The sequence below is a fragment of the Muntiacus reevesi genome, chromosome 3 (genome assembly GCF_963930625.1).
Source record: "Muntiacus reevesi chromosome 3, mMunRee1.1, whole genome shotgun sequence".
Taxonomy (NCBI): Eukaryota; Metazoa; Chordata; class Mammalia; order Artiodactyla; family Cervidae; genus Muntiacus; species Muntiacus reevesi.
The window spans coordinates 262,692,427-262,720,174 of record NC_089251.1 but is presented as its reverse complement, the minus strand read 5'-3'; the positions used below and the strand labels follow the sequence as shown (position 1 = coordinate 262,720,174).

Below are 27,748 nucleotides of genomic sequence, written 5' to 3'. Positions count from 1 at the left end.
AGGACTAAGGAGCCCATGTGCCACGATGAATGAAGCCGGTGCCCTGGAGCCCGCACTCTTGCAACGAGAGAAGCCGCCACGATGAGAAGCCCGTGTGCCAAAACGAGGAAGCAGCCCCCCTGCTCACCACAAGGGAAGACATGGCCAAGGGTTTAGTAACCAGCAGGGAAAGCAGTTCTGGAGAAGGAGAGAGGAGGAGGCCAAATCTCAGCTACTGGATAGTGACTATAGGGAAAACACATGACAGGGACAGCTCTTCTAGAAGTTTGGCTCTAAAGTGGATGATAATAACTGGAGGCAGGTGGACAAGGAAAGCTCTTGAGGACACACATGAATAGAAAGCAGTGAGGGAAAACCTGTCACACAAGCAGGCTCGTAGAATCAGAGGGGATTGAGGACGTTCTCCTTTGTTCAATCTCCTTTTTTTTTTTTTTGTAATGTAGAAAGGTTATTTGTTATTTGTCACAAAAGGTTATTTGTAAAATGACACTGATTTAATGATCTGATTGTGGAGAAAGTTTAAAAGAGAGACACTCTGACAGGCTAGATCAAAGGATCCTAGCCAAATGAATTCCTTAACATAACCAGGAAACTATGTAGGCAGGAAAAAATACTAACAATATTATACATAATAAAATGAAAGGGGAAGCAAATGAATTTACGTTGTTCTTTAACTGGTATGTCAGGAGATAGTAGAAAAGGACAAGATGACAACAGTCCCTGACTCTGCTTCTTGATCTGTACGTCTGTAACACACTTGTTTTTAGAATCTCAAAGACCAATCTCCTTGGGAAAACAGTGTAACAATTGCTCAAGAAGACAAATTATCCAATAATTAGTGTAACAGGAAACCCTTTTATCTATTCCTAGGGTTTTATTAATACTAAGCAAGTAGGAGTTACAATTTATGAAAAATTTACTTAGTAGGCACTAACTACCATCACAGAAACCGTTAATTTTCACAACCATTTCAGGCAGGCATTAATATTTCATTTTGCAGATGAGGAAACTAAGGCTCAAAGAGTTATTTACCCAAAGACTCATGATTTACATCTAACATTTCTGGCTCCAAACTTTTATTTTGCCAATATCTCTTTGCTCACCAATCAAAGACAGCAATAAGTTAGAGCCAACTCCAGATCCTAATTGGGAATTCTCAAATAATGTCTTTGACAAATGCATTTTCATGTATGAATATGTGATATGTTATGAAATCTCCAGTTTCTTGAGAGTACTAATGCATTCTCAAAATTACTTTAAAAATTCATTTAAAGTTAAATAAATAATCTACTGTTAGAAGAAGGACAAGGAGTAAAAGCAGGGTCTCCATATCAAAGAAATCAAACCAGAATAACAGAAGTCTAAAAAGACTGGGAGCTACTCTCACAGCATCCTAGAGTCAGAATATTTTTGAGAGTTATAGTCTGTCAGTACCAACCCTAATCTTATTATTGATAAGATTATTGATAATCCTTACACTTAAGGATTTCTAAATTTCAATTAATATTCATATAAATACAGATGTGCAGTTATTTGACCCAAAGTGCACAGTAAAATGACAGAACTAAAATTTAGGTATTTTTCTGTTGTATATGCCAATTTTTCATTATCTATTGTTTTGAAAGTGATCTGAATTAGAAGAAAAGACTTTAATTAGAAAATTTTTTAAAAGTACATGAAATCAAATAGGAAAATGAGTTGCTAAAAATTTTAAAATTAACACATAGCTTCAGCTCAGTTCAGTTCAGTTGCTCAGTCGTGTCCGACTCTTTGCAGCCCCATGAACCACAGCACGCCAGGCCTCCCTGTCCATCACCAACTCCCAGAGTCCACCCAAACCCATGTCCATTGAGTCAGTGATGCCATCCAGCCATCTCATCCTCTGTCGTCCCCTTCTCCTCCTGCCCTCAATCTTTCCCAGCATCAGGGGCTTTTGCAATGAGTCAGCTCTTTGCATCAGGTGGCCAAAGTACTGGAGTTTCAGCTTCAGCATCAGTCCTTCCAATGAACCGCCAGGACTGATCTCCTTTAAGATGGACTGGTTGGATCTCAAGGGACTCTTAAGAGTGTTCTCCAACACCACAGTTCAAAAGCATCAAGTATGTCTTGGTAACTACATTAACACTTCAAGAACCTAGACTCCTTCAAATTGGAACTGCTCCAGGAAACATAGGCTGTCATATAAGTATTTTTAATCTTTAATTTCATCATATAATATATAAATGCTCTGGTTAAATTAAAATTTTGGAGAAACTTCTAAATTTATTCAGCAAATATTTATTAAACATCTACTTTGTATTAGATTCCTGGTAATCCTAAAAGCTGGGAATACAAAGGTAGGAGGACAAAGTCCAAGCTTTCAAGGAGCTAAAAATACAAAGGAGAATGAGGTATTAAAATACTTATAATGCATTATGAAAACTGCAAATACAAAATATAGTGGGAACATTGTAGATGAAACCTAAGTGTACTTCACAGAACAGCTGTGTGTGTGGTGAGACCTGAGAGGAGTCTGACACCCACAAATTACAGGAAGGGCATTTGTGATGGGTAGGAGAGCACATGCACAGGCACGAAGGCATGGAGACATGCCTTGCTGGAGATGAAGCCAGACCGATATCAGACAGACAAGAACAAGATCATGAATGACCTAGCACATCAGGCAAAGAAAAAACGTTACAGTTTCTTTTATCCACAGTGTAGAATCAACGGACAAACCTACTTGGGAAAAATGGGTCAGATATGGATGTTAGAAAGAGATCTTTGGACCTTGAGGACTTTGTTAAGTGAGACAAGAGAGACAAAAACAAATATTGTGTGATATTACTAATAAGCAGCAGTAAAAACCAGACATGGAACAACAGATTAGTTGCAAACTGGGAAAGGAGTATGTCAAGACTGTATATTGTCACCCTGCTTATTTAACTTATATACAGAATACATCGTGCGAAATGCCAGGCTAAATGAATGAAGCACAAGCTGGAATCAAGATTGCAGGAGAAATATTAATAACCTGATGTGCAGATGACACCACCTTATGGCAGAAAGTAAAGAAGAACTAAAGAGTCTCTTGATGAAAGTGAAAGAGGAGAGTGAAAAAGTTGGCTTAAAACTCAACAAAAAGCTAACATCATGGCATCCAGTCCCAACACTTCAAGGCAAATAGATGGGAAACAATGGACACAGTGACAGACTTCATTTTCTTAGGCTCCAGAATCACTGCAGATGGTAACAGAAGCCATGAAATTAAAAGATGCCTGCTCCTTGGAAGAAAAGCTATGACCAACATAGACAGCATATTAAAAAGCAGAGACATTACTTTGCTGACAAAGGTCTGTCTAGTCAAAGCTATGGTTTTTCTAGTAGTCATGTATCGATGTGAGAGCTGGACTTTAAAGAAAGCTGAATGCCAAAGAATTCATGCTTTTGAACTGTGGTGTTGGAGAAGACTCTTGAGAGTCCCTTGGACTGCAAGGATATCCAACCAATCAATCCTAAAGGAAATCAGTCCTGAATATTCACTGGAAGGACTGATGCTGAAGCTGAAGCTTCAATACTTTGGTCACCTGATGTGAAGAATTGACTCACTGGAAAAGACTCTGATGCTGGGAAAGATAGAATTATGAATTGAAAGAGTCAATTATGTCCATTGACTCGATGGACATAAGTTTGAGCAAGCTCTGGGAGTTGGTGATGGACAGGGGAGCCTGGCATGCTGCAGTCCAAGGGGTCACAAAGAGTTGGACTCGACTGAGCAACTGAACTGAACTGATCACTCCTATGTAGAATCTAATAATAAACTCATAGAAACAAAGTAAAATTGGTAGTTACCAGGGCATAAGAGTTAGGGGGATAGGACAGATATTATTTAAGAGTACAGACTTGCAATGAGTAGTAAATAAGTCCTACTGATTTAATGTACAGTATAGTGAATACAGACAACAATATTGCGTTATAATGCTCAAATGTGCTGACAGACTAATAAACCTAATTACTCCAACCACTAAAAAGAAAAATTAATGTGATAGAGATGCAATTACTGCTACAATGGCAATCATACTATAATATAAATGTATTAAGTCAACATGTTATACACCTTAAATTACAGTTTCATGTCAAATATATTTCAGTTACAAAACAAGAAAGATCTTTGGCAAGAGTGATTTAGTGAGATCTTAAACTAAAGCAATATGGATTAAAAAATGTGACTGTAATATTCCAACTCAGAGAATCTCAAATTTTACTGAGCCCATACAAAATGGATGAGGTTCAGAGTCACAAAATATTCTCAGAAGCACTGAAGATGGTGTGCTATTTCTGGCACACTAGATATAACAGTGCTGCTTCCACTCACAAAAATTCAACGGAATGCAAATCAGTAAAAGCAACATTTACAAGATTACTTCTCTAATTTTTTAAAAGATAAAACATGTGCAAACTTTAGTAATCTACTAATATTAACACCGAGGCTAAGAAATACTGGACCGGGTAAGAGAACGAAGCATACTGCTAAGAGTAAAAGACAACAGAGATAAGACTAAAGGAAGTGAAACAGACTTGATGTGATTTGCTGACTCACTATATATGAAGAGGAAGAAGAATCGGGAATGTGACTGAATCTGTAGTACCAAAAACAGTGTCAAGTACTTAGATGGGTCCAATAAGCAATTTGCTGAAGGAGTGAGCAAATGAATACATTTTTCTAAAGTAATCCTAATGGCGTGGAAAACTAGCTCTTCGGTTTTAAAGACTGCTGGTTGTCATACCACTACATGGATGTCTATTACTTTAGGAAAGCCAAAGCAGCCTTTGCTTTTCTTTCTTTTCTTTAAAATAAGTTTCATTACAATAGAATTAACACACGATACAATTTAAGTATACAATTCAGTGGTTTTTAGTATATTTACAGTTGTGCAACTAAATCACCACAATCTAATTTTTTAGAACAATTTTACCAATGCAAAAGGAAACCTTGTACCCATTAGCAATCATTCCGCATGTCTCTGCACTTCGCCTGAGACCATCACTAATCTGTCTCTATAAATTTGCCTATTTTGGGTATTTAATATAAATGGAGTCATACAATACACAGTTGTTTATGAAAGAATGGTTTCTTCACTTAGCATAACTTTTTCAAGTTTTATCGTTGTATCAGCAATTCATTCTTTTTTTAAAATCCAGTTTTATTTAGCTAAAGACCACAATGCTGAAGACCTTACAGATTGTCTCAGGAGTATCTTGTAGTAATGATAGAATTTAATTTGCATAAAAGGATAAAATATAAAATATATGAATTTAATTTTGAGTTTATTATAGTCAGGGAAGAAGCTAGCATAGTTAATATTATATGATCTAAAGAAATAACAAAGTCAACAAATTCTGTAACTCAGTGTGAATCAACCAAGTTAATTAGCATTATTTAGCTTACACAGTCACTATTCTTGGTTTTGTCTCCTTTTATTTTCATCCCACCACCACCTCCCCTCTGGTAATCACCTATTGGTTCTCCATGAGTCTTCTGGCTTATTATGTGTGGTCTTTTGTTTTACAGGCTCTGCATTTAAGTGAAATCATAAGTTTCTCTTTTGCACTTTTATTTCTTTTAGCATAAAACCCTCTATATCCATCTATATAGTTGCAAATGGTAAGGTTTCATTCTTTCCTCATGACTGAGTAGTATTCCAACATGTATATATACTACATCTTCTTTATCCTTTTATCTGTCAATGGACATTTAGGGCCCTTCCATATCTTGATTATTGTAAATAGTGCTGCAATGAACAAAGGGGTGTATATATTTTGTCTAGCCTACCAGGCTCCTTCGTCCATGGGATTCTCCAGGCAAGAATACTGGAATGGGTTACCATATCCTTCTCCAGGGGATCTTCCCAACCCAGGGATCGAACCCGGGTCTCCCGCATTGTAGGCAGACACTTTAACCTCTGAGTCACCAGGGAAGCCCCATATATTTTGTCAAGTTAGTGTTTTGTTTGGAAAAATACTCAGAAGTGGAATAAGTGAAGTGATAGTTATATTTTTAATTTTTTGAGAAAGTTCCATGCTGTGTTCCTTAGTGGCTGTACCAATTTACATTCCCAAAGGCAGTGCCTGAACTTTCCCTTTTCTCCACACCCTCCCCAGCACTGTCATTTGTTGCTTTTTGATGATAGTCTTTCTGACGGATGTGAGGTGATATCTCATTGTGGTTTTGGTTTGCATTTCCCTGATGAATGGTGATTTTCAGCATCTTTTCAGGTGTCTGTTGGTCATCTATGTCTTCTTTGGAAAAACATCTACTCAGGCCTTCTGCCATTTTGAAATCAAGTTATATGTTTCTGATACTGAGTTCTTTGTATATTTTGGATATTAAGTACCTTATGGGATATACTGTTGACAAATACCTTTTTCCATTTGATCGGAAGTCTTTTCATTTTGTTGATAGCTTCCCTCGCTGTGCAAAGCTTTTTAGTGTAGTCCCATTACTTTATTTTTGCTTTTGTTTTCTTGAGTGAAGAAAGAGATCCAAAAAAATATTATTGCTCAGACCAATGAGTGTGCTGCCTATGTTTTCTTCTAGGAGTTTTATGGTTTCAAATCTTACATGTAAGTCTTATTCATTTTGAGTTTATTTCTGTAAATTGTGTGAAAAAGTAGTCCAGTTGATTCTTTTGCAAGTAGCTGTCCAGTTTTTCCAACATCATATACTAAAGAGACTATCTTTTCCCTGTATATTATTTCCTTTGTTGTAGAACAATTGGCCATATACTTATGGGTTCATTTCTGGACTCTATTCTCTACCAAGATCTAATGATCTTTGTGTCTGGTTTCATGCCAACATCATATTGCTTTGATTACTGCAGCTCTGTAGTATAGCGTAAAATCAAGGAGCATGATAACTCCAGCTTTGTTCTTCTTAAGCTGTTTTGGTTAAGACTGTTTTGGTTATTTTGTCTTCTGTGTTTCCACACAGATTTTAGAATTATTTCTTCTAGTTCTGTGAAAAATGCCATTGGTATTTTGATAGGGATTGCACTGATTCATAAACTGCTTTGAGAAGTCTGGTCATTTAAAAATATTGATTCTTCCAATCCATGAGCATGTTTTATCTTTCCATTGTTTGTGCAGTCTTCAATTTCTATCATCAGTATCTTATAGTTTTCTGAGTACAGGTTTTTATTACGTCCTTGGTTAGATTTCTTTCTGGGCATTCTATTCTTTTTGATGCAATTGTAAATGGGGTAGCTTTCTTAATTTCCCTTTCTGATAGTTCACTGTGAATGTATAGATATGCAACAGATTTATGAAAGTGAATTTTGCAAATTACAATTTCACTGAATTTATTTATTAGTTTTAGTAGTTTCCTGGGGGCATCTTTAGGATTTTCTATATATAGTATCATATCATACACAAAGAGTGAAAGTTTTATTTCTTTCCAATTTGGATTCTTTTTCTTATCTAACTGCTGTGGCTAAGCCTTACAATCCTATGTTGAATAAAAGTGGTAAGAGTGGGCAATCTTGTCCTGTTCCTGATCTTAGAGGAAAATCTGTCAGACTTTCACCTTTGAGTATGATACTAGCTATGAGATTGTTATAAATGGCCTTTATCAAGGTGAGGTACATTCTCTCTGTATCTACTTTGTTGAGAGTTTTTTTTATATCATACTTGAATGTTGAATTTTGTGAATAGCTTTTTTTGCACCTGTTGAGTTGAGATGATCATATAATTTTATCCTTCAATTTGTTAATGTGGTATATCACACTGATTGAAGCATGGATACTGAATCATTCTTGCACCTCTGAGATAAATTACATCTGATCATGGTGTATGATCCATTTAACATATTGCTAAATTTGGCTTGCTAATATTTCATTGAGGATTTTTGCATCTATGTTCATCAGTGATACTAACCTGTAATTTTCTTCTTTTTCTAGTGCTTTTGTCTGGTTTTGGTACTAGAGTGAGGTTGGTCTTGTAGAATGAGTTTGCAAGCATTCCTTCTTCCATTATTGGGGATAGTTTGAGAAGGATAAGTGTTAATTCTCCTTTAAATGTTTGTTAAAATTCATCTGTGAAGCTGGCTGGTCCTGGACATTTATCAGGATTTCATTCCTTTTTAATGGCTAAATAATATTCCCCTATATGGACACACATTTGAAATATTATTGCCTCTTACTATGGACATGTGGGTTACTCCCACTTTTTGACTATTACGAAAGATGCTGCTATAAACATTCGTGTACATGTTTTTGTGTCACATACATTTTTCTTGTGTATATAGCTAGGAGTGAAATAGCTAGGTAAAGTGGCAACTCTGTTTATTTTGTGAGAAACTGCCAGACTGTAATCTTTTCATTTGCTCCACACATCTTTGTGTTTGTGTGTGGGTTTATGTGTGTGTCAGTGTAAAAAAAACAAAGAGGTGTTGGCTTTTGCTATTATGGCTATTATTTTAAGACAGCCAGCAGCTGCTGATTTAAGGACAATGTAAAAGAAGGGAAAGTAGGTTAAGATTCTGTAATCTGCAACTGCGTAGAAATTAAATGTCATCTTCTTCACACTTTCTATATCACAAGTTATTTTTAACAAAGAGTAGTTGAGCAATAAAAACTTATTCACAGAAAATTTATCTCTTTAAAGCTATGCTAGCTCTGTGATTCATACATACATACAGAATGTATTTAAAATGAGTAGATATGAAAATATTTCAAGAAAACTAACGTTTTCAAATTCCTGTACTTAATACAGCTATAAAAGCTGTGATATTTCTAATGGAAACATTTTATGTATTTTGGTTTGTATTAGTGACGCCTCAGATATAAATCTTAGCTACTGATTAATGCAAAGATGCTAATGCACAACTTACTGCCTGACCAACTAAGAAGTTAGTATACAGAATTGTAAAATGATCACTTGAGGAAATGGGTCCTAAACAAGCTATGAAACATGAGAACCACTGAATGTTGAAAAAAAAAAAATTTAAGTAAATATTGCTAGTAGTTCCAGAGCATTATTTCACACTGGGCAATTATTGCATCAGATGAAGCAGGCTGATTAAGAAGCACTTTCTAACTATTTATAGTTAGGCTAACAATAAAGAAGTCTGCCAATAAATTAAACTTTCACTATTACTTAGGCAATTAAGATTCATTTAAAAAATGGGACCTATTATTAAAGAACTAAACAATAAAAGGTAGTGATTAAAAGCTAAGGATATAGAAAATAACAGAATTTTAAAATGCTACATTTTTTACAGCAAGTAGTTTTTATAGTTTGCTTTCCCCACCATTTCACGAATCCTGTATTATTTTCTAAAATATAAATCTGTTCATTTCCTGAAGTTTTTCATATATTCTGCCATTAGGCTGATAGCTTAACATGTGCTAAAAATACACACACATACCCCCATATGTTTTCTATCTAGGTCACACAAAGTTGGAGCATCTGAATGTGCCAAGTAAGAATCTGACTCTAGTCAGTATGATGACAGAGCAAAATCACCTCAATAAAAATATATTATTACATGCATACCATGTAATTTATTGAAGTTGCCCAAATATAACTTACTGCTGCTTCTACTTCTACACTATCTGAAGCTAGATGAGACTATTCAGTATTTAATTAGTAAAGCTCAACTGCAAAAGCAATTTGTGATAATGGAAAAAAGCAGGTTACACAAAGATAATGCACAATTAACCAAAACCTGTAATGCTAATAAGACTGCCTGAGCAAAGGTGACTCCTAAAATATGAAATCAAAGTATATATATTGGTGAAGTGTGAAACCAAACTTTTCATGCGAATTATTTGCAGAGATGTACTAAGAAGTTCATGCTTCAATCTTCTAAAAGTCAGAAGTATTAACTACTTCCACGGTCTTACTAGTTAATGTAATTGGATCTGCATACATTGCTACCTACTCTTGGACATGTATTTGCACTAAATGGTTCAAAAAAGAACAGGGGCAAAAACACAATATAAGAAAAGAGTCTTTTTATACTGGCAATATAACAACATTAGCTATTGAAGCTTATAGAAACTTTATTGCTGAATGTTTTGAGTTTGGTGTAAAATTAACATTATTCCATCATAATACCAATACTATTGTTAAAAGAATATCACATTCTATTAACATAATAAGCATTAATATAATTTGATTCTTACTAAGTAGCCCAGAGTTCAAAATTGATAAAATTTATTCAGAACATTCAAAATTTAAAGCCTCTTATGCAGGAATTCCCTGGCAGTCCAGTGGTTAGGACTTGGTGCTTTCAATGAGGGGGCCCAAGTTCAACCCTGATCAGGGAACTAAGATCCCACAAACCCATGGTACAACCAAAAAAAAAAAAATAAAGACCACTCCCTCCCCCTTTAAGAAAAAGAAGTAAAATCTCTAATGCCCTACTTAACTCTGCTTATTGTCTATTTTATATTCATGTTTTGGAATACAGTATGCATAATATTTTTTCATTCTACCTATTTCATACTTTCTGACTCAGGTAAAAAAAAAGTCAAAAATTTAAGCAAAAACTTGAAAATGTAATTTAATTTTTGCATAACTTTTAAAGGGAGATTGTAGATACTCTTTGTAGTCTTTAAAGCAAGAAATAATATTTCCAATTGCTAATCAAATCTTATCTACATCAGAATGTAGAAATGTTTTTCTTGCCCATATCCTCTTATACATACTCTGGGCAACCGCCTGGACTACTGAACCACCTTCTTCTGTTATACAACTACAAAACATAATTTGGTCCATTCTCCAAATGCCATAAGAATTATCATTTTCTGTTAGTCTCCTACTAAATGTCATTAAAGTTTAAAAAAAATTTTTTATGTGGACCATTTTTAAGTCTTTGTTGAATTTGTTACAATATTGTTTGTATTCATGTTTCGGTGTCTCAGCCAGGAGGCATGTGGGATCCCAGTTCCCTGAAAGGGGACTGAATCCACAGCTCCTGCAGTGGAAGGCGAAGTAGTAACCACTGAACCTCCAGGAAGCCCCCACATGTCCTTATTTTGTTTCCATTCACCACCTGGCAAGAGGTTCATATTCTCATGTAAAGTCCACAAGATTCTTTAGAATTCAGACTCAACCTTTCCAGCCTCATCTCTTACTTTCTTATACCAGCTTTCTCTGATCTCTCATGACTCCTTGACCTTGCACATGCTCTGAATGCTTTTGCCCACTGAGTCTTTCTCAAGAACCAGTTGTAAAACCACCTATTCTGAAGATCCTTTTTGAGTTCAACCAGAGTTTAATAACAGCTTTCAGATTACTTGTATTCTTAATACTGTTTGCAAAAATCTTTCAGATCAGTCTTTCTGATCAGCTCTTTTAAATATGTATATATTTATTTGGCTGTTGGGTCTTAGTTATGCATGTGAGATCTAGTTCCCCAACCAGGGATAAAACCCAGGCCCCCTGCATTGGGAGCACAGAGTCCTCGCCACTGGACCACTACGGTAAGTCCCATCTGATCAGCTCTAATATTGAATCTCTGAGGCAATCATTACATCCTCCCATATTCAACCATACAGAAAAGATTATTTGCAAGTCAAGCTGGTACTGCTTTATATGATATTTAATTTCAGCTTTTCCTCTTTATTTGCACTGAATAGAACACCTTCCTATTACATTTTGTTTTTCAAGAGACTTTTTCTCTCCAAACCGACTCTTTCTTCTCCCTAATGTGTTCTAAAGGAAGTGATCCAAATCATCTCTTCCACAATGCAACTCTATCCTCTACATGCTTCTCTAGTTTTTCTTTTTTCAGATCAAGACCAATAACAGAAAATTCAGACAGAAAATCAGTAAGGAAACAAAGGATCTGAACAACAATACAGATCAAATGGACCTAACAGATATATGGAGAACATTCAAACCAACAGCAGCAGAATACACATTCTTCCCAAGCTCAAGAGGATTTTCTCCAGCATAGATCATATGTTAGGTCACAAAACAAGTCTTAAAAATTTTAAAAAGTTGAAACATACTAAGTACGTTTTCTGATCACAATGCAATGAAACTAAAAATCAACAGAAAAAGAAACACATTCACAACATGTGGAAATTAAACAACATACTCTTGAACAACCACTGGGTTAAAGAAAAATAAAAAAGGAAGTTATAAAATACCTCAAGACAAGGTAAAATGAAAATACAACATACCAAAAGTTAAAGGAGCAAAAGCAGTACTAAGAGGGAAGATTGCAGAAAAACACTTACTTTAAAAAAGAAAGATGTCTTATAAACACCCTAACTATATACCTCAAAGAACTAGAAAGATGAAAACAAACTAAGCCTAAAGATAGGAGAAGGAAAAAAATAAACATTAGTGTGGAAAATAAACAAGATATTAAATAGAAAAAACAACATAAAAAGAAATAAACAAAACTAAAGAGAGATTGCAACTAATGTCACAGAAATAAAAATAATCATGAGACAATATTAACAATTATATGACAACAAACTGGATAACCTACAAGAAAGGCTCAATTAATGAGATGAAAGACCCGTATGATGATGCAAATCGAAAGGCATTCTGTGCTCATGTATTTGAAAACTTAACATTGTTAAAATTTCTATACTACTCAAAGTGATCTACAGATTTAATGCAATCCCTGTTTTTTAAAAAATCCCAACAGCATTTTTTACAGAAGGAGAAAAACACAATTCTAAAACTCATATGAAACTATAAAAGAGCATGAATAGTCAAATGATTCCTGAGAAAGAAGAACAAAAGCTAAGAGGCATCACAGGTCCTGAGGCTGAAATATATTAAAAAGTTACAATAATCAAAACAGTATGGCAGCATACACACAGACATAAATACCAACAGAAAAAATAGAGAGCTTGGTAAAACATCCATGCACATAAGGTCAACTGATGTCTGACAAGTATCAAAAATACAGTGAGGAAAGGAGAGCTTCTTCAATAAACAGTGATGAGAAAACTGGATATCCTCATGCAAAAGTTCGGCCCTTATATCACACCACACATAAAAATCAACTAAAAACAGATTAAAGACATAAATAAACACCTGAAACTGTAAAACTAGAAAAGCACACACAAGAAATGCTTTATGACACTCGTCCTGACAATGATTTCATGGATATTACACCAAAAGCACAAGCAACAAAAAGCAAAAATAGTCAAGTGGGATTACATAAAATAAAGAAGCTCCTGCACAACAAAGGAAGCAATCACCAAAGTGAAAAGGCAACTCATGAAATGGGAGAAAATATTTACAAACTATACACCTGATGATTAATTTCCAAAATATACAAGGTAATCCTACAACTCAAAAACAAAAAAATCTAATAATCCAACAAAAAAACAGGCTAAAGATTTAAGTAGACATTTCTCCAAAGAAGAAATACAAATGGTCAAGAGGTATATGAAAAATGCTCAATATCACTGATCATCAGTGAAATACAAATCAAAAAGCACAAAGAGGTATCACCTCACACCTGTCAGGATAGCTACTATCAAAAAAAAAAAAAACAACAAAGGAAAAGACAACAAATATTGGTAAGAATATTGGTGGAGAAACTGGAACCCTTGTATACTGTTTGTGGAGATGCAAAATGGTGCAGCTGATATGGAAGTCAGATATGGGAAACAGTATGGAGATACTCCCAAATATTAAAAATATAAATATCATATGACTTAGATATCCAATATCTGGGTATTTTCCAAAAGATTTGAAGGCAAACTCTCAAAGAGATATTAGCATTCCCATGTTCACTGCAGCACTATTTACAATGGCCAAGATGTGGAAAGCCCCTAAGTGTTCACTGATGGATGAATGGATAAAGAAAATGTATTATACACATACTATGAAATACTATTCAGCCTCAAAAAAGGTCATTCTACAACATGTGACAACATAGATGAATCATGAGGACCATTATGTCAAGTGAAATAAACTAGTCACAGAAAGACAAATACTGCATGATTCCATATATATGAGGCATCTAAAATGGACAAATTCATAGCATCAAAAAATCGAATGGTGGTTAACAAGGACTAGGGGTAGGAAAAAATTAGAAGCTACTAACAAATAGGCATAAAGTGTCAGTTAGGGTTCTTAAGTTCCAGAGACCTGCTATACATCATACCTCTACTCAACAATACTATATTGTACACTTAAAAATTTGTTAAGTGTGTAGATCTCATGTTAAGTGTTCTTAATACAATAATACTGAAAAAAAGAAAAAAGAAGAGCAAACCAACAGATTCTGAGCTGCCAACACTCCTACAATCAGCTGGTTCCCTGGTGCTTAGTTGATGGCATTTATTTTCCCATACATCCTGTTCAGGCAAACATCCCAACAATTACCTTGTGGTTCTTTATTTTTCTAATTCTGTCCTTTTATTTAAAAAACAAGCAACAAGTTTTAAAGCTAACGAATAATATCCAGTCTGGAGTTGATCAGCTTTTCTTTCTTAACAGACCAGTCAACAAAAACTTTGTTGACGAGGTAACAAATAACTTCACTTCCAAAGTTTTGCTTGATTCTATTAGGTTCTTTCTGGAGAGAAATCAAAATTATGCCAGAGTAATTCATGAATGCATTGTCACTCAGTCGTGTCCAACTCTTTACAACCACATGGACTGTAGCCCACCAGGCTCCTCTGTCTATGGAAGTCTCTAGCTAAGAATACTGGAGTGGGTAGCCATTCCCTTCTCCAGGGTATCTTCCTAACCCAGGGATCACACCCAGGTCTCTTGCATTGCAGGCAGATTCTTTACCTTCTGAGCCACCAGGGAATTCATGAAGGTGCTACATATTGGAGAAGAAAGACAGATGCACCCATTCAGGAATAAAACAGGGATGTAATATTACCATTTTCCTAGGCATATAAGTTAAATAAATCGGGGTTTACCTGGTGGCTCAAATGATAAAGCGTCTGCCTGCAATGCAGGAGACCTGGGTTCGATCCCTGGGTTGGGAAGATCCCCTGGAGAAGGAAATGGCAACCCACTCCAGTATTCTTGCCTGGAGAATCCCATGGACACAGGAGCCTGGTGGGATACAGTCCACGGGGTCGCAAAGAGTTGGACATGACTGAGTGACTTACACTAAATAGATCAGGTATCCTCAAATCTTTTTTGTTCTTCATTGTTTACGTGTAGTCTCATGGATTCTTCCTTACAATAGTGATCACCCTCTTTGTTTTCCATGCCCAATCTGTTTATCCTAATTCAGCCACATAGTGTCTGGATTTTTGTATAGCTTCCTAACTAAGGTCTCTGCTTATAGCTTCCTATAATTCCTCCCAGCACATTACTACCAAGCTAACAGTCCCAGGTAACACCTTAATCAAGTCACTTCCCTACTCCCAATTTTCTATTACAAAAAAAAACAAAACAAAAAACAGCCTAGCATTAAAGACCCTTTATAATCTAGACTCAAATTGTCTTTCAGGATTAATCTTCCTGTATTCCTTCATATAAAATACCTACTCACACAACTTGACTTACTCACTGCCTCTAAATACTTTCCTACCTACATCTTTTATATTCATACTATTCCTATACCTAGAATGATCTTGATTCATTTACCCATATTAGCCAAGTATACTGTAATAATAAAATCAGCCCATGACCCACCCATTTGTGGAGGCCTGGGTGAGACCCACTTTGACAGGTTGTTCCTACTCCACAGAATCAATTAACACCCACCTGCCAAGTGGCTAAAGTCAGCCCTCCCTCTTCTGTGACTTTCAAGCAGGCCTCCAGAAAGGGAAAGGTCTGAGTGAAGGCTGGTGCTTGATGTTTTGTACTTCTCTGCTCCAGTTACTCTTAACTCTATTGATATCATCTACCCCTGTATCTTTGGTGCTTTAATATCTATGGTAACAATCCAGTATGGGCTGGTGTCACCAATGGGATGGAATGCTCCTGTCCTGCATGCTCTCAACCCTTGATCACACTCATTAATTTAACATATATTTTTTGAGTACCCACATGAAGTCAGCACTAGGGACACATCAGTGAAAAAAGTAAAAAAATCTCTCCCCTCATGGAAATTATATCTAGAGGAGGAAAGAAAGACAATAGATTAAGATAGGTACAATATACAGCATATTAGATAGAAGTTTTAAGAAGAAAAATAAAGCAGGAAAAACATGTGTGGGGTGGGGGAAACAGTTATAATTTTAGGGTGACTAAAGAAAACTTGACTGAGGAAGTTTTAAGTAAAGAATTAAAAGATGATGATTGAGTCAGATATACAAAAGAATGTTTGAGGCAAATGAACAACAAATAAAAGGGTCCCGAGTTGGAAGTAAGACTGGCAGGTTCAAGAAAAAAAACAAGCAGGCCAGTTAGCTGAAGCCAAGAAAATAAATAAATGATATCAGACATAATAGTGGGTCAGATCACCTATAACGGGTCAGCAAACGATAGCCTGAGGACCGAATCCAACCTACCACCTGCATTTTAAAGTAAAGTTTTAATACCTTTACTTTCATGCTACAACAGCAGAGCTGAACAGTTGTGAGGGAAACTGTGAGTTAGAAAACCCCAAATATTTATATTGTGGCTCTTTACAAAAAAGCTTGACTAAACTTCCAGGTGGCTCAGTGGTAAAGAATCTGACCACAATGCAGGACACACAGGTTCGGTTCCTGGAGAAGGAAATGGCAGCCCATTCCAGTATGATTGCCTGGCAAACCTCATGGAAAGAGAAATCTGGCATACTAGAGTCCACAGGGTTTCTTTTACAGAATCGCTCTAGCTGCTGGGCTCAGAATAAAGACAGCAAGGTAGGAAGAGGGGAGAACCAATTAGAGTATTATTACAAAAATCCAGGTGAGAGATCATGGTGGCTTGGATCACAGTGGTAGTCACACAACGGTGAAAAGATTAGATTTTAGAAATATTTTGAATGTAAACCAACAGAATTTACTCTTTTATCAGATTAAAGTGTGAGAGAATCAGTAGCTACGGATGACCCTAAGGGTTTTGGCTCTCATATACCGATGGGGAAGGATATGTAAAGAGCAACCCTGAGAGACAAGGTAGGGAGCTTTGCTGTTTGTCATGTTACAAGTGAGGAGCTTATTACTAAACCAAGAGAAATGTGGGGAGGTAGTCAGATCTATGAGTTTGGAGTTCAGGAAAGTTACAGAATGAAGATAAAAACTGAGGAATCATCAGGGCATAAAGGACATCCAGAAACATGAGAGGCACATCAAGAAAATGAATACATACCTATGTGTGTGTAAATATATATGTGAGAATGAATTATATACATAAATTCCACAATTGAGCCACAGGACACTAAATGTTTACAAGGTAGGATATGAAGTGGAACTAGAAGACTGATAACAAATGGTAGAAAGATGAGGGGAAAAACCAAGGATGTGTGTTGACCTGGAAGCCAGGTGAAAAAGTGTTTCAAGGATGAGGAGATCAACTGTGGTAAACGTTAAGATAAAATCTGAGAAGTGACCACTGGATTCAGAAATCTGAAAGTCAGTAGTGACCTTGGTAAAGGTAGTTCTGATGGAGTGGTAGAAAGAGAAAGTCTGACTGGAGTGGGTTCAAGAGGGAATGGGAAGAAAGTTAATTTGAGACAGTGAGTACGGACACCTATTTTAAGAAACTTTGCCCAAGTGAAGGAATCGGCCTTGCCTAAAAACATGAGGCATGCATCTGTAATAATAAAAGAGAAGGATGAATGATATGGGCACAACTGCAGACAGGTGGGTAGTTTATAAAAAGTTCTCTCAATTTTCTCAGTAAAATAGGATGTAAGATCAAGTAAGAGTGAAGACAGGGAAGAAAGACTTGACTGTCTGAGAAGAGAGATGAAACAGCCCTTTGGGATTTTGCAACTCAACATATGGATCATGGACCAGCAGCAACTGTACCACCTGGAGACTGGTCGGAAATGTAGAATCTCAGGTCCTCGCTGAGCTACTAAATCAGAATCTGTTCTGTTAACAAGATGCCCAGGTGATTTGCTTATACAATAAAGTTGGTTTAAAGCACTGTGGATACAGGAGACTAGGAGAGAAAACGGACTCCAGAAACACAGTATGACTATCAGACAGTACTAAGATTAATGATCCTGAATTTAAAGTGGTACTAGTCATTTTGATTTGCATTTCCCTAATAATTGGCAATGTGAAGCATTTTCTCATGTGCCTTTTGGTCATCTCTGTATGTCCTGTTTGGAGAAATGTCTTAGATCTTTTGCCCATTTTTTGATTGGGTAGTTTGTTCTGTTTTGTTTTTTTTGTTTGATGATGAGTATATGAGTTCTCTGTAAATTTAGGAGATTAATCCCTTACTAGTCACATCATTTGTAAATATTTTCTCCCATTCTGTAGGTTGTCTTTTTGTTTATGGTTTCCTTTGTTGTGCAAAAGCTTTGTTAGGTCCAATTTGTGTGTGTGTATATATATACCACTAAGATATAAAATTGGAATATTACTCAGTCATGAAAAGGAATAAGGCATTTGCAGAAACATGGAGGACTTAGAGATTATCATACTAAGTGAAGTTAAGTGAGTTAGAGAAAGACAAATATTATGTGACATTGCTTATATGTGAAATCTAAAAAAAAAAAAAAACAAATGAACTTATATACAAAACAGAAATAGATCCCACAGAAAATAGAAAACAAACTTATGATTACCAAACTGCCAATCTATCCCTCCCCCACACCCCACTCCCACTTGGCAACCACAAATTTGTTTTCTCTATCTGTGAGTCTGTTTCTGTTTCATAGAGAAGTTCATCTGTGTCATATTTTATATGCCACATATAAGCTGCATCATATAGTATTTGTCCTTCTCTTTCTGGCTTACTTCACTTAGTATGATAACCTCTATGGCATTATTTCATTCTTTTTTATGATCCATATTCAGGATATTGTAATACTAAGTGAGAATTAAAAGGAAAACAGATATAAGTAAAATGCAGCCCTCCCTTTCACAGAAGGCTGTTGGGACAGGGACAGAGAATGCAAATCATTTCCAATAAAGCAAAAATCATATAGTAGGAATAGAGAAAATGCTATGGAAAAAGTTACAGAATAAGTCTTGCTAAGGGACAGGGGAAGACTAAAGATGTCTTAAAAACAGTGTCAGCAAACATCAAAATTAGAAATCAACTAAACTTAAATTTGCTTATATATGTCTCTCATCTTTTCTATATAGTATTTCTCAGAAGTCAGGTGAAAAGTAAAAGAATTTAATATAACAAAGAAGAAAACATGAGAACCATTAAAAATTTTATCCTTAATTTGCAAGTAAAAACAAACCAAAAGACAAACAACCAATCATAATTGATTATTAGCCCCAAGTTAACCTTAAAACATATCTGAAGGAACATTCACTTTCACTAACTAAAAAAGAAATAAAAACAATTCCACCCAAACTTTCAAGGTTGGAACTGGAGGGATATATTCTTCAGAAGAAAGGAGCATTCAAACCATAATCGTGAACTGAAATTTCTCTTTGATAAAACTGCCTCCACAACATTGGAGGGGATGGGAGAGGGAGGTGGCCTTTAACACTGGTCCAGTAATGGGCAAAAGACTTTTCCTTGATTTCTCACATCACAGGTGAAACAAAATCGGGACGTTCAAAAAATATGAGTAAAAGGCTAAAAGATGCAAAGTAGAATAAAATGAACAAAGGGAATACCACAAATGTATGGGATACAGATTATAAACTACCATTTATTTATCTTCAGTTTATTACCCAATAAATGTGTCCCTTCTTTCTCATTCTTAGTCATCATTCTTCCAGACTTCAAAAATAAATAAACTGATCTCAATAAGCCTTAACAGTCATGTCATATAAAGGAGAGATAGGTAAAAAGCCATTGATTAATTTCCCTCATGTAACAGGTAAGGCCTTATATCCACAATATCCAATTCAGCTTTTGCAATACCAATGGGCCTCTAATTATCAAGACAGAATTAAATACAAAATAATTTTTAAAAACACAAATGATACTTTAGGCAAAGGAAAATATTCCCCAAAATCAACAAGTATGAAGTATTAAAGTATCCATTATTTGAAATCACATATTTACCATTATGTTTGAACTAGTGCTCTATAAAATTACTCATGAACATATGAAACAGCTAATATTAAGTGGGTTTGAGATCTTACCAAACTGAGAAAAACTCATAATTCTGTGAAATAACTATTTTATAAATGAAAAAATAGATATAGCAGGACCGCACAAGGATTCAGTTACAAAACTAAGGCTGAAGACTGTAGTGCTTATCTAAGGAATGGCTCTAGCATTTCTCCAAATAAAATCTACTTTAAATAAAGTCACTGAATCCACTTGTAAATTATTTCCCTTTGGCTGTCTCATTATTCAATATGCTTTCAAGGAACATGGTGATGAAAGAAGAAAAATACCTCTTTCTAACATAACCATACTGGCAAGAACATCAACATTATCAGTATTCAAAGAATGTCTTGGCAGGTTATAAACCTTCATAAAAAGAAGGAACACTAATCCAAGATGTCAAAATAGCAATAGTACTTCTCATATTATGTGCAATATGATTGTTTGCAATGTAGAGAAAATTTTCAAATAAAGAAACCAATATCGCCATGTTTAAATTTTAAGCTAAAGTAAAAAAAATTTCTCAGAAAACCACATAAAGTATGACAAACATAAGCATGTTTATAAGAGTAGAGCAGAACTCAATGTTCAAAGAGATTTATGACAATGTGTTGATGCTATTTTTGGAACTTAATATATTTTAACATTTAAGGCACAACAGCATATTAAATAAGTGAAAAAATAATTTATAATAAAAGGAAAAAAGCTTAGAAATATAACTGAGTCCATGATTTCCTTGTGTAACAGTAGGTAATGCTTAATTTTACTACAAGACTTTATTTGGGCTATATTAGTAGGCACACTTTATTTTAAAGTCATAAGAAACTTTTAAATACAGCACTATCTTCAGATCTCATAATCTAGCTCTATTTAAACACTCAACACTAAAAACTGATGCCAGGACATTTTATTTACAGTACTTGCACTTTCAGAAATGTCAAATTCCCCAAGGGAAGGCACAGCCAGTTAATTCAGCATGTGCATTAAAAAAAGATGCTTGATGAAACTTTTGATTAAACAGGGACTAAACACACTGTGTCCACAATTACTATAAAACTATTTCATGTGCTATTTTCCACTTGAAGGTTTTTACCCTCCTTTAAGCTTTTCATGTGGCTCTTCCTGTCCACAAACTGATTTATAATTTTACTGTAAGACTTTTGATAGCCTTAGATTACTTTAATGGTGCAATACTCTCCAAGATTTGCATTGCATCTGAAATTACTGAAGGCCACTGAGAGACCTGTGTTTGCTCAATATAACCTCAGAAATGGTGTACTTGAAAAACTAAAATACAGTGTATTGAAAAATACTACTTTCCATTTTCAAAAGAAAATGCCTACACTGATGATCTTACAGAGGTTGGGAAAATAATATAATAAACTTATCCAAAGTTCAGAAGATATATATTTGACTTCAAATACTCATCTCCATTACATTAGAGAATAATCTTATTTTATCCTTCTGCTTTCTCTTCCTCAAAACTTCTCTCTTTGGTTGCAGTCACTATTCTTCTATAAAAATGTAGCTCCTGTCTTCATGTTTTACCTTTCTCCATCTGTTTTCCTCTCCTGATCATTTTCTTTTGCCTTTGATATTTTCTTAACTTGGGTACATTCAACTTTTAATAACAAAATGTTCTTTGGATCAAGAGGTCATAGGGTTATTTATATTAGCAGGATGAGCCTCCATCCATCAACATCCTGAGGAATTCTAGCATGATAGAGCTGGAAGAGATTTCAAGGTATCATTTGGTTGAGCTCTATGCCAGCAGTAACAGGTGGCTGACTATTCTTACTGCTTTTCTTTCTTTTTTATTTTTTTAAGATGACTAAAAATTCTGATCATAAATATTCCACTGTAACTTGGTTTAATGAGAGAATCCTCCTGGACTTCCCTGGTGGTCCAGTGGTTAAGAAGCTGCCTGCCAAGGCAGGGGGCTAGGTTCGATCCCTGGTCTGGAAAGATTCCACATGCTGCGGGGCAATTAAGCACATATGGCAGAACTCCTGAGCCCACAAGCTGCATCCACTCAGCTCATGCACTCCAGACCCCACATGCCACAGTCACTCGGTTCACGCACTCCAGATCCCACACACCGCAGCAACTCGATTCACTGCATTCCAGACCCCACACGCCGCAGCAACTCAGCCGATGCACTCCAGACCCCACACGCCGCAGTCACTCGGCTCACGCTCTCCAGACCCCACACGCCGCAGCCACTCGGCCCACGCACTCCAGACCCCACACGCCGCAACCACTCGGCTCACGCTCTCCAGACCCCACACGCCGCAGCCACTCGGCCCACGCACTCCAGACCCCACACGCCGCAACCACTCGGCCCACGCACACCAGACCCCACACGCCACAGCCACTCAGTCGATGCACTCCAGACCCCACACGCCGCAGCCACTCGGCTCACGCACTCCAGACCCCACACGCCGCAGCCACTCGGCTCACGCACTCCAGACCCCACACGCCGCAACCACTCAGACGATGCACTCCAGACCCCACACACTGCAACCACTAAGCCGATGCACTCTAGACCCCACACATCACAACCACTCAGCTTACGCACTCTAGACCCACATGCCGCCAAGAGAAGGCACTGCAATGAGAAGCCCACGTACTGCAACTAGAGAAAGTCTGCTCGCAGCAACGACGACCGGGAGCAGCCAAAAATAATTAAATTAAAAAACATGGGATCTTCTTAATAGCAAGCAAAAAGACATGGAGTGGAAAGAAAACTGGATGAAAAAGGGTTTGGATCTCAGCAGAATTACTTACTGTAAAAGAGAAAACGGGGTTTCCCTCATCGGCCTGCCAATGTAGGAGACACAGGTTCGATGCCTGATCCAGGACGATTCCACATGTCAAAGATCAAGTAAGCCCATGTGCTAAACCTATTGAGCCTGCATTCTACAGCTTGGGAGCCGACACTACTGAGCTCACATGCCACACCCAGTGAAGCCCCCAGGCCCTGGAGCCCATGCTCTGCCACAAGATAAGCCACTGAAAAGAGAAGCCCATGCGCCGTAACTAGCCAGCAGCCCTTGCTCGCTGTAGCTGGAGAAAAGCCCATGCAACAACAAAGACCCACCACAGCCATGAATCAATAGATAAAATAAGGGAACCGCTAGGTGATGTTTAAGAAGGAAATTCATTAACAAAACAAAAAACAATTCCTTAGATCATTCTGAGCTTCAAGTTCCCTATATGAACAGAGGTAAGGCTGTCTAACCTACAAGGTTATTTCAAGTGTTCTGAAACCTAGAAAAGAACTACACAATGTGATATAGTATTAAAACAGGAAGACAAAACAGTAGACTGAAGAATCTACACTCAGTAGGCATGTAAAGTTTCAAAACCCATCTCAATTATTTGCCAGCTCTGCAATGCTGAGCCAGCCCCTCTAGGTTCAGCGCAGAGGACCACTGCGAGCTGACAAATGTCTACTTCACTCGGCTGCTGCTGTGGGTGACAGAAGCTTCACATGCCTAGCATAGGTACTGGCTTTGTGCACACCCTCAATAAATGTTACATCTCTACTCCCCACCAGGTTTACAAACTTCTGCAGTGTGGTTCTACTCTCCTTACAGTAAATATTTTGAGGTGCACATGTGGAATTTTATGAAACAGAACATTCAGAAGATATGTAAGTAAACCTTCCTTCCCCCTAAGATTTATCAAGTAACAAGAGGAATTCCTTATCAGCCCTGCTTTGAAAAAATGGAAAGAAATGAGTAGAGTTTCCTTTAAAAAGCAAACAAAAAACTTCTCCAAAGAAGAAACCATTTAAAATAAATGGTAGAAAATATCACTAAACAGTGAACTTCTTCTTTTTTGTTTTTTTTAAACAGTGAACTTCTTAAAGGAAAAGAACAAGTCTCAGTCATCATATTTAGGAAGCACTCAAACATTTCTTGGATGAAAAAGTCTCTTGGCGGAATAACTTAATCTTAGAAATTAAGAAATAAAAGGTTCAATCAGATTTCATATAGATGTGAGGTAACAAAGATGCTCTTTATACAATAAAGAAAAAACTAAACAAATGTGGACAAATTTTGAAAGACTCTTACACTTCTGATTTAGATAAAATGCAGTGTCCCATTACTGTCATATATCAAAAAATTCTGTAGAAAGTACAATAATGCTTACCTTGTTATGTATAAAAACAATCCTTACATCAGGTTTAAGTATACCATAGCTTATAAGGAGATCTTGGATCTTTTTTATTTCATCTTTACATTTTTTAGCAGTTGAGTAAAATTGCTTTCTTACAGGTAGATTCTTAAATAATCGTAAAGCAGTTACAGTGGTACCTGTTGGCAGATAAGAAGAAAGCATATTTATATGTGGAAGGAACGTCACAGATCTTCAAATCCACATACAATCAGTAATTAACTCCTTTTATTACTGAAGGCCATTTCTCTTCAAACTCTGGGAACCCAAAGAAGGCTCAACTGTGCGAGCTATTCTGACCTCTTGCTAGGCTCTCCTATTTGTAACAGGTCTGACCCATTAAGTATGATCTCTTTTATGTGGGCTTCTCACGTGGCACTAGTGGTAAAGAACCTGCCTGACAATGCAGCAGACTTAAAAGCTGTGGGTTTGATCCTTGGGTCAGGGAGATCCCCGGGAGGAGGGCATGGCTTACCCACTCCAATAGTCTTGACTGTAGAATTCCATGGACAGAGGAGCCTGGCGGGCTACAATCCATGGGGTTTCAAAGAGTCAGATATGACTGAAGCAACTTAGCACATGTGATCTAAACAGGAATAATCTTATTTCTACCGCTACAGAAAAACATGGGCTTACTACTGATAAGAGTGAAGTATCTTAAGAAATCTGCTGATATTCTAACTACCTGGGAATGACGCTTATTCTGCAGTATAAAACATACATGTGATATAAGGCCACACAGCATATGTACAACCTTAATTATCCAATTAAAAATTCTTATCTGATGTGCAACACCATTAATTATCGGAGAAATGTATATCGTAATTACAATGAGTTATCACCTCTCACTGGACAGAATGGCCATCATTAAAAAGTCTACAAATATGTGTTAGTATGTTGTAATGTTCTTTATCTTTCTGGCTTTATCTTTCTGTATAATGGGCTCCAGTTTCATCCATCTCAAAGAACAGCATGTATATTATCTATGGTGAAGCAGATCACCAGCCCAGGTGGGATGCATGAGACAAGTGCTCGGGTCTGGTGGGCTGGGAAGACCCAGAGGAGTCGGGTGGAGAGGGAGGTGGGAGGGGGGATCGGGATGGGGAATGCGTGTAACTCTATGGCTGATTCATGTCAATGTATGACAAAACCCACTGAAATGTTGTGAAGTAATCAGCCTCCAACTAATAAAAAAAAATTTTAAAAAGTCTACAAATAATGAATTCTGGAGAGGGTGTACAGAAAAGAGAATCCTCTTACACTGTTGGTGGGAATGGTAATTGGTACAGCCACTATGGAAAACAGTATGGAGGTTTCTTAACAAAAGCTACCATATGATCTAGCTACTCTGCTTCTGGGCATATATCCAGAGAAAACTCTAATTCAAAAGATGCATGTACCCCAGTGTTCAAAGCAGCACTAGTCACAAAAGTCAAGACATGGAAGCGACCTGAATGCCCACTGACACGCGAGCAGACAGAAAGCGGGCGATAAGGGAAGTCCGAGATGGAGGGGGTGTGCATACACATAGCTGACTCACTTTGTCACAGAGCAGAAATTAACAAAACATTGTGAAGCACTTACATACCAATATAACTTAAAAAAATAAAATAAAAAGAAGATGTAGTACACACACACACACAAGACTGAGCCAGAAAAAATAAAATAATGCCACTTGCAATAACATGGATAGACCTAGAGATTATCCTACCAAGTGAAATAAGTCAGAGAAAGACAATGTATGATATTACTCGTATGTGGAATTTAAAAAATGACACAAATGAAATTAACAAAACAGAAATAGACTCACGGACACAGAAAACAAATTTATGGTTATCAAAAGGAAAATAGCAAGACGGAGAGAAAATTAGGAATTTGGGATGAGCAGATACAAACTATTATATATAATACAAGGTCCTACTGTACAACACAAGGAGCTATATATTCAGTATCTTATTTATAATAACCTATAATAGAAAAGATATGAAAAAGAATATATATGTATATAACTTGATCACTTTGCTATACACCAGAAACTAATACAATATAAATCAACTATACTTCAAATAAAAAAATTCTTATCTGAAATAATATTTAATTCCCTGGTTTATCTCATCTTCTGAAATATGCAAAACTAGAATAATTAAACGAAAGCTTTTCTTTAAAATTGTGAACTTATTTAACCAAAAACTTGAGGGGTGGGGTCAAGATGGTAGAGTAAAATACAGAGCTCACTTCCCCCTACTAACACATCAAAAATACATCTACGTGTGGAGCAATTCTCACTGAAAACAAACTGGAGACTGGCATTAAGACTCTTACACAAAAAAAATAAATAAATAAAAATAAAAAAAAAAATAAAAGACTCTTACACAACCAAAGGTGTAAGAAAGATGCACATGAAACTGAACAGCATGAGAAGGGAAGCAAGTCTGTGCAGTTGCCCTCGCCTTCTGAGAGCAGGCACAGAAGAGGAAAGAGTACACAGGCCCAGAGGGCCTTCCTGGGGAATCATCGGTTTGAACCACTTACTGGGCTCCCTATCCCTGGTGTCCAACACCGGGAAGGTGTCCCTCTAGGTCGTCTGAAAACCAGTGGGACTGACAGGGCTCTAAGAAACCTAGCCTCCACTCATGAAGAGTGAGCTTACTCCTGAAATAGGACAGAGGAAGCAGGTCTCTGGCCCGTTTCCCACAATCACCCAGCACACACCTTGGACGAGCTGAGCAGCCACTCTGGCTTGGGCTCATTCTGTGGCACAGCTCCACACTATAACAAGGGCTGCCTTAGCCAACGGACGTGCACAGTTGCAGGGGACCGGGGTGGCTTGGATCTGGGGCAGCGTCCAAACAGGTCAGGGGCAATCGTTGCTGGCGCTTGCAAAGGAGGTGGACTGGGACAGGCCGGAACTCTGACTGGTAACAGGGCATCCGTGGTGCGCGCCCAGCCCACACAGAGCATCTGCCCTGGCCCCGCCCGCTCCGCAGCAGAGCTCCACACGAGGGCAAGGGCTGCCCTGGCTGTAGAGGATGTAGCTGCAGAGGGTGGAGCCGGTTCAGGCCCGATGCAGCACCTTTTCAGGGAAAGGCAACCACGGTGGGTGCTCACAGCAGTCTGGTACTCTAAAATGGTGCCAGAACCACCAGGGCATGCACCCCGATCCATAACAAGTGCCCACACGTGCCCCTCTTGCTTCAGCCCCCCTCGAGGGCAAGTGTGCCAATGCTGGGAGGGGGAGCACACACACTCAGAGAAAACAGAGCCAGCTCAGGCCTTGTATTCCAGCAACATGGAACCTGATCTCATCCACAATCGGGTGGTACTGGGCACTGGGCAGAGGAGAAGCCCCAGCTCACACCTGACTCTGGTTCTAGCCCATCTGTCTCTATCCCTAGACCCAAGTAAGGTGAAAGCTGCCAGCACTCCATGGAGGAAGGTGCAATCGTGTTCATATAAA

The 27,748-nt window shown here is 37.3% G+C and overlaps 1 protein-coding gene across 5 annotated transcripts in view; it reads right to left on the bottom strand.

Moving 5' to 3' along the window:
* The window catches only part of PMS1 (PMS1 homolog 1, mismatch repair system component), a 106,511-nt gene that overhangs the window by 29,290 nt on the left and 49,473 nt on the right, over positions 1-27,748 (bottom strand). For all 5 annotated transcript variants that reach the window (XR_010662519.1, XM_065931919.1, XM_065931922.1 and 2 more), the window contains exon 5: positions 24,268-24,431. Coding sequence is in view for 4 of the 5 variants with exons in the window: in XM_065931919.1 (XP_065787991.1) it covers positions 24,268-24,431 (164 nt within the window). In the remaining variant the exon portion in view is untranslated. The remainder of the gene's footprint in view (positions 1-24,267; positions 24,432-27,748) is intronic.